The following is a 9038-nucleotide window of genomic DNA, read 5'->3' as shown; positions in this document are numbered from 1 at the left end:
ACACATCAAAATAACAGCTGTTGATCAGCTGGTTCTTATATCATGTTCATACAAAAATAACTTTCATCATGTACATACAAAATAACTTTCATCATGTACAAAAATAGCTAAGACTTTTGAGTTGTCATGTATGCATAATGTGAAATAAAGACATCAAAACATCATAATTCTCCCCTGAAGACACACATTTGAATTCTTCCAATTCAAAGGTTGGAATAGTTCATTATGAAATTTCAGGGGTGAATGCGTTAACGGTGAGTTAGTGGTCATTTGTCTGTTATAACACATGTACAAACACTTTGGTCTTTTCGTAGTTCATTTTTCCTTACTTGTAAGTTGTTTATACAGTTTATCAGGCACAGAAGGATGTGAATATTATTTTTCCCTGTCTTGCAGTAATTTGTAATTTTGTATGGCCCCATGTGAATTTCATTTCCCCTGTATTACAGTAATTCGAAATACAGGGTGTGCCTGATATAGATATGTGTATCTGAGTATTAAATTTACTCTTTTTGCTACAGATTGCAATCTTAGGTATGCCAGATATCAATTTTAAATTTACTAATTTACTATTCTTAAAGCGATTTGTAATCTTGAGTTTGCTAAGATTTGCTGTAAGCTATTGTTTCAATCCAAAATCTGACACAAGTTAAGAATATACATTATCATCCTCACGAAAAATTCCAATTATGTTGCTGTATGCCTGCTAATCAATTTAAAAATAACTCGATTAAAAAGGAGAAGACAATTCCGAGAAGAAAGCTATTTGAGCAAGAATCCAAGTAACTCAATTTAGGAAAGTCGTTTGCTGGTTAGTTCTGTGAGATGTATTGGAAATATACTTAGTTGTGATATAAATCATTGATCCACAGCCCTGTGTCTGGGATAACATGATCATTATAAGGATGACGGTGTTCAGGTGTGAGTATAGTTTAGTACTAGATTAATTACTAAACATTGTACTTGTAATATTTAAGTTAGGTTTATATGGGCTGTGTAAAATAGTTAACATTCCTGAAATTTAAAAACAAAATTTGATTTGAAAAATAAAGATTTATAGATGTATAGAGTTTAAAGTCAATTTCAGGTATTGAACTATAGCTTTCTGTTGACTAATTATGTGTGTTACTATGTATGATTTCATATACCTGGTATACAACAAAAAGCCTGCTTAGAGGTCAGGGGCACTGGACAGTGTCCGGGCTGGAGAGATCATGTTTCAGACTGGACATGTTAAATTTATAGACTGGGCATTGCCGAAATTAATTAAAGGTTTTAGCAAATAAATATCGGCGCCGTGTGGCATATAAATGGACCAACTTTATACTCATTTTGTTTTAAGGTTTTAGTTAATGTTTTTTTTTATCTTGTTGTAGAATGTTGTAAGAAAATCAGCAAATGACTTAACTTTTACCTAAATTTTTTGCATTTCAGTTCTAAAATTCATGTTTTAGTTGCGTCTTTTCCTGTCCTCATGCATCAAAGCATTTGTAAATCAGATAAATTAACATGTTGTTGTGTTTCATTGAAATACTGTGCTATATATCATATGCATGTGGTCTGAGAATCATTCAGTGTAAGATTTGTCCATTAAGCGTGGCTGTCACTGACGGTTTGGACGACAATGAGCTGCAGTGTTACCAGTATTTATAGTCCTATACATGATATGTAGCTTTGCCTTGTAAATTGTAAATGTAACGTTGTATGTCAGCGCTCTCACCTGCCATTAGGTTTTGCATACATCTTTTCTTTTCCGTTTTAAATTGTAAATATATTTTAAATATCCGATCATCGCTTTCATCTGTTTTCCTTTCTTATCTTACTGTCTCTGTCTTCCCTAATGAGAGTGTGTACTTTGAGAGGGTTTGTGTGTGCTGTCGGGTAGCTATGTGTTCGCTATGTACATGAACATAGGAAGTCTAACATTGATATAGATATATACATGTATACTTACAGGTACAGTTGTCATGAAAGTTTTTGAAAAACGTGATATTCACAGGCAATTAATTCAATGATTGTGTTTAAAACCAAACATTGATATTATGATATTTACAAGCAATAAGTTTATGAAACGAGTTCTTGTTTAGTTTAAAAAGATATTTTTTTTGTGATATTTTGTGGTTAAAATAAAGTACAGTACTGGTAAATATGTGAATAAGAAATAGCTAAGGTCTGACAAACTTTAATAAGGTTGTACATTATGGCCAGAAGCAGAAGACTAGAGTCACAGGTCTGATGTTTGCATGTTACTAAGCGCAGTTAAGTGCATCAGCACTCTGCAAACACAATGAAGATAAGATTTTGTTGTACCTAAACGCAAATCTGTTTTATTGGTGGAAGTTATTAGTATTTTGACAGTAAGTGGTCTGTAATATTGTAATAAATGATTTTCCACATAGTCGAAGATTTTTTATGGAACAAGTAGTGATACAGCTTGCAAATTGTTCAGCCATTTGGAGACTGAATTGTTCTATATAGAACGTTGAATTTCCGGAGTTGTCTCTCCTGATTTATTGTCTTGACTACATACGACTATCAAATGGCAATCATTAGCATTCCTTTAAACATCTTTGCATTCAGCAGTCTGGCTTAAGTTTTGTTTTCTGTACATTTCGTTTAAAAAAAACAACCTCATAAACTTCTAGAACAGAAAGGATCTAAAAAAAACATGTCGCTATCATCCTGTATATGTACTATCAAATTAAGCTGAACATTTTCATCAGAATTGCCTTTTCTTCCTCAAAGGAACTCTGATTAGTAATAGTTTGCAATTAGAATTGTGTTAGAAATGAGAAATAGTTCTTATTCTCGTGTAATTTTGTTTTTTATGTTATTCAAACTGCTTGTTGAAAATGTTATTATTCACGTAACTTTCTGAAATGTGACAGTGCAATGAACGTTCAGTTTTATGTTGTGATGGTACGGTTTATCTCCCTTAGTTCCAGGAAACACTATGTTGGTAGATATTACTAAACCGCCTGATGGGAGAAATTTTACGTATTTGTATTGGATGACATGTTTGAAAAGAAAAGAAGTTTTTCAGAATTTCTGTTGTTGTTGATGTCATCCTTCTTTTTTTTTATTGTTTTATCATTCTTGGGGAACTTCATTGAAGTGTACATCTGTGAACAGTCATCGGGTTTGACAAATGAAGATACATGCATTGTTGACATAAAGATTTTAATGCAGTAAAATTGTCAAATACTCGACTTGTCTTTGTTTTATCTTAATCCTACAAACATGACGAAGTCGGAACCTCTTGTAATATGTTAGTATACAAGTTAAACTATATGCACAACAAATAATTAATAATAATAATAATATACAGCATTTGATATAGCCCCCTATCTAGCTAACAAAGGACACTCTAAAGCGCTTTACAGTATATATATATACAATTAATACAATTAGGATATACATCAATCAATACATTTTTTGAGGAATTCGCAGGAGCTGCCTTGTCAGGTGTTAAATACTAGTCCTATGCCACCTGGCTAATATCTCCCTATGTGTTTATGTATGTGTGTGTGCTGGAGATGTAATGTGTTCTGTTTGTAGTGGGACCTGCTTCCAACAGTATCATTTATAGTGCCACCTCACTTGAATGCTACAGCACAGATACTGCAACATCCACCCCAGACCAATTTATATCCCACCTGGGTTGTTGGATTTGTGTGGGCAGGACATGAACACTTTCTCTGAATATACGACTTCTTCAGGGATCCAACCCCGGCTGTTTGCGTGGAAGGGCGGAATGTTAACCACTCGCCCAATCCGCCCATACAAAGTGCATCCAATACTACTGTAGCTTAGGCCTATATGTCGAAAAATGACTTAAAGGTGGAAGTACCCAAAATGGTTGATCGAACCCTCATTTGGTTTATTTATTTAAAAATTCTCATAAAGTTATTCATCTGTAGACAAAAAAAAAGTTGCATGGCTATGCATTCTTAAGTCTGCGTCACTGTTAAACATGACGTGTTGATGTTTCAATACTAAAAAAAACTTTCGTGAAGAGCGAACCGCTTCATGTTTCGATTCGATTTCTGGGTCTTCCCTCCTAAAAAAAGTCAACGAAATAATCATCTAGTTTTCATTAATTTATTTAACTCAACAAGAAGTTTCAGTAAAAACAACATACTTAAAAATGAGCACCTTGGAATGGCCTCCATCCGATCAGTTAACACTATTATGTCTGCGACTAAAACTGCAGATTTTGTTTAGCCTGTTCTGTGGACGGTGCTGGTCCCACTTTGTTTTTGAACCTGTGATGTCCTTCAGACTGACCCGCTTCCTCCTCTTCAACGTCCGCCTGGATGGACATCACCTGAAAACCCCCCCACTGAAATCTGCAGTTCATGATACTGTGCTACTATAATTTATATACCGTGTAGTTATAGTTGTCGGACGTGTATTAACAGTGATTGTTGCACCCAATGCCCCCCTACTCATTTTATGGCCCTGGTCTGGACCCATTCCAAAATGAATCCTCTCCGAACAAGGACTAGCTACGCCCCGGGTTGTCTTGCATCTTCACTGAATAACCTAGGCCTCGGTATCCCATAAATAAGATATTTCTGGGTTGACGTAATTCGACACGCATCATATCGTCAAGTGGCCAGTGTTTCGTCCCTTTTACTGAAACGCCGTACAGAAAGATACAGAAGCAATTTCGGGAACAGACGATAACGAAATGATTAAGCGTAGTGATGTACAGTACGTATTCTCCGTCGTAATACCAAGTAACTACTTAAAATTGATCTTGATATATACGAGTCTTTTCTGTTTGGCTATGCTGCTTTTTATTTATAAAATAAAATAAATAAATGAATAAAATTGGAAAAGAAAAACCGTTGAGACAGAGAAGCAGTCTGGTAGCCGTGGCGGTCTTGACAATGACGGATTGTCCACAGCAGGCCGGTTACGACAGAAATAGGCCTAGTCTGCACTCTTAGGTGACGGACTTAAATGTCAGACTGAAATTTGATACGGAGTAGTCGAATTGAAGGTAAAAATATGCAATATTTATCACGACATATATTTGTTATATTCACAAGGGAAGCTGTACCGACACCTAACTAATCACAGGCTAAAAAACAGAACACCACTATTTTACCCGATCTGACATTTAATAATGCAAACACTTCAACGCGATTAAAATACAGCCTTGCAAAGCAGAAATCGGAACCCCCGACTCATCAATATTGGCTTGAGTTTTTATTTTCTTCAAATGTTGCCATTCGCTCTTCTTAACCATGCCTAGTAAAACGTATGTTTGCTTGCTTTTCGGAAAGAAAGCCTAAACACTTGAACGTCATTATTAACGATCAACTATTATACATTTTTTTATAATCCCACCACCACCACCACCACTACCACCACCACCACCAACAACAACAACAAACAAACAAAGCAAAACACAACTTATCATCCGTTTAATTATTTTTTTAATGTACATTTTGTACATGATGTTGACTTGGATTGATTGGAAATAAAATCGGATGGTTTCATTTTTCTCTTTTTCTTTTATACTAAAGTATAAAGTATAATTTACCTCAGGGACTTCCAATTCCTTGGGTATAAACAGGAGCAATCCCAGGGCCAGGACGAGGACTATCGCCAGACTTACGAAGAATACATACGTCATTTCCGTTACGTACATGTCTCTGACTGTCAGAAAGGCAACAGCCTGAAGAATCCCCACCACGAGATTGGCCGTCACCTAGGATAGAAGCAGACGGTCAACAAGATCACACAAACAAGGGACTTATTTTTTCATTTGTCAAAAAACATTTCATAGGCTTCATTCAGTATTTCGTTTAAAATCTCAGACGAGGGGGCATTAGAAATAAATAAAGGTCTGCTACTCGAAAATCTAAATGGCTGTCTTATATCTGACAGATTGAAGTAGAAGCTCGATTTGATGTAAGCTATTACACAACTTACGTCGAGAGCGAGGTTGATGTTCATGCCGTCTCTCTCCCATTGGCACTGGCTGTTGGTGAAATGATAGAACATGACAAATAAGTACAGGGCTGAGAATCATAACATGACGCTGTAAAATTGAGGTTTCATAGTTAAAATCGAGCGACACCAGGTTGTATTAAAAGGTTTAATTGCACCGAAAACGGTCTGTCAGTGAAAGCCTCGGTAAATAACGAGTAACATAATAGGTACTATGTAACACAACAGTTCAAATCTAGCACATGGATATTTACTTTTAAAGATATTTTACATCTCGTTTCAATTCATTTCCATATACAATTTTAAAGTTGAACTTTCTGTATTAAAGTTCAGCATTAATTTCCTGTACAAGACCTGCAGTCTTAGCAATTTCCTCGCTTCTATAATCAAACCTTGAATGCACCTCTGCAACCACCATATACTTTCCCTGTGCCATGCCCGTAGAACTTGCTGTATGATGCGCAATATCTTCAGACCTATCGCCAAACTTTCTTTATACCTAACAGCATACCTCTTGTATGCCTCTCACCAAATCTGAACTCTAAAACCTCATCATACTTATACCTCCAACTCAATCTCAACAGCACATAACTCTAAAACTTCATTAAGACCTCCAACTCAATCTCAACAGCACATAACACTAAAACTTCATGTATACCTCCAACTCAATCTCAACAGCACGTAACTCACCAACTCAATCTCAACCACACGTAACCCTAAAACTTCATTTATACCTCCAACTCAATCTCAACAGCACATAACTCTAAAACTTCATTTGTACCTCCAACTCAATCTAAACGACACCTAACTCTTAAACTTCATTTATACCTCCATCTCAATCTCAACAGCACGTAACTCCCCAACTCAATCTCAACCACACGTACCCCTAAAACTTCATTTAGAGCTCCAACTCAATCTCAAGAGCACATAACTCTAAAACTCATTTATACCTCCAACCCAATCTCAACAGCACATAAGTCTAAAACTTCATTTATCCCTCCAACACAATCTCAATAGCACATATCCCTAAAACTTCATGTATACCTCCAACTCAATCTCAACGACACCTAACTCTTAAACTTCATGTATACCTCCAACACAATCTCAATAGCACATAACCCTAAAACTTCATGTATACCTCCAACTCAATCTCAACGACACCTAACCCTAAAACTTGATTTATACAATGTACCTCCAATTCAATCTCAACAATGTATGAGAAGGACTATGTATACGTACATTTGTACGTTAGTACTTGTATCCCAATTATTACAAACAAATGTCTTTTGTAATTGTACATGTTAATTGACACGAATAAAATGTGATTTGAACTAAAACTCGAATACACATAACTCTTAAAAACTCATTTCCTCTTAACTCCATAATCATTTAGATCTCTCACCAAACTTCATTTAGAACATATTTTGTTTACCTGGAGCTGAGACCGATACTATTATCGTTAATCACCTTACCTGTACGGCCGTAAGACTACGAGACATAGAACGTAGGTCCCGGTCATCGTCATCTGGATGATAACCTGTACAGATATGCTGAAAACAGAGAACGCTAACGTCAGTTAACATATTGTAAATCGGCCATAACGCATTACGGTGTTGTAGAACCTTAGGGAGTAAAAGAAGAAATGAAATAGAAATAATTTACGAATATGTGAATTATACAATTCAGAGCTGTTTACAGAAAATTATGTTTCAAATATATTCATTCATAGCAATCATCAGTCTTTAGTTCATTCACATGTGGTAACTTGTTACTGGCGGTGACGTTTGTTTGTTTGTTTGTTTGTTTTGTATTGGTGGACGGCCCATCGATAGTGCGAGTCATTTAGGGCTAAACAACACTGTAAAAAGAGACATTCACAAAACAAATAAACACATCATAGTGAATCTAAATAGATTAAAATATGTTAAGGATTTAGAAATACATTAACAGAAAAGGAATTGGCTGCAAAATATACCATATCTTATTGTAAAGATCAATTGAGTGTAAATAGTCATATATTAATTGCACTGAAACTGTATAAAATAAACTTTTCATAGACGACAGTACATCAAAAAATCTGTCACGTATTTTGTTTGAAATCAGCGCATTCAATCATAAGGTGGTTGACTGTAAATGGTGCAGTGAACCAACGACCAAGTAAATATTTTAAGCAAATGTTTCAGAAGGCAATAGACAAAAGAATAACTATTGTAAATAAAATGTTTTTGAAGATAATACATATAAATGAACATTTCTTAACAGACTGTTAATTTCATTCAAATATCAGAGGTTTAACTAATATTAATGTGCTTATGATCATTTGAGTGTTGTATATTTTTTAAACAACACCCCTGCAGGTTGTTGACTGAGAAAAGACTATACCTGCTGTTACCCACTTCATGTTGAAAAAGGCAACTAATGTGGAAACCCCTTGCAGAAAACTTGCTGACACAAATGCGACCAAAAATAACCTGCTGTACCCATTGTAATCACTACTTTCTCTCCAGTTCCCGACAACCTTTCTTGGCAATACCTCACTGTTGGCCTTGGTGTTGAACGTTAGCCCAATATGAGTAAGGTAACAGTTTTTGTCATCAGGCCGGGACATAGCAATCCTTAAAAATGGTAGTTGTTATTCTCTGCTTAAAGTTCAGCATTCAGGGTAAAAGCAACAACTGGTTCACCCGTTGTCGGTATAATGTGTCCGGGTGGAGTACTTTGCTGGGTGCCTTTTGGTATATTATTTCGGCGAGGTAGCACTATGAAGTCGGCATCAAATATGTACATGCATATATTACACACATGGAGGCAAGTCCCTATCGGACACTGTCTGTTTAAAGCACGCTAGTTCAACAACAAATCACTTAAGCGGTTGATATAGTGAATATTCCGTCTTTGCGTATTGCAGAGTTATCTTCTCTTGGGAGCAGGTATTGATTGTTACGTCACTTGTTTGTGAGAGTAACGTCATCAATTTTTGAGAAAACGACGTAATTTTCTCACACAAATCAATGACGTAACAATCAATACCTGCTCCCAAGAGAAGATAACTCTGCAATACGCAAAGACGGAAT

At 35.8% G+C, this 9038-nt stretch overlaps 1 protein-coding gene across 1 annotated transcript in view; it reads right to left on the bottom strand.

Moving 5' to 3' along the window:
- Positions 1-4097: 4097 nt before the first annotated feature.
- Positions 4098-9038, bottom strand: part of LOC110459576 — a 37681-nt gene continuing 32740 nt past the window's right edge. Inside the window, exons 11-14 of the mRNA XM_021511906.1 lie at positions 7437-7514; positions 5947-5995; positions 5555-5722; positions 4098-4327 (exon numbers count right to left, since the gene is read on the bottom strand). Of these exons, the coding sequence (XP_021367581.1) occupies positions 4202-4327; positions 5555-5722; positions 5947-5995; positions 7437-7514 (421 nt within the window). The 3' untranslated portion in view covers positions 4098-4201. The remainder of the gene's footprint in view (positions 4328-5554; positions 5723-5946; positions 5996-7436; positions 7515-9038) is intronic.

This window comes from Mizuhopecten yessoensis, unplaced genomic scaffold (genome assembly GCF_002113885.1).
Source record: "Mizuhopecten yessoensis strain PY_sf001 unplaced genomic scaffold, ASM211388v2 scaffold10115, whole genome shotgun sequence".
NCBI lineage: Eukaryota > Metazoa > Mollusca > Bivalvia > Pectinida > Pectinidae > Mizuhopecten > Mizuhopecten yessoensis.
This window is presented reverse-complemented; position numbering and strand designations above follow the sequence as displayed.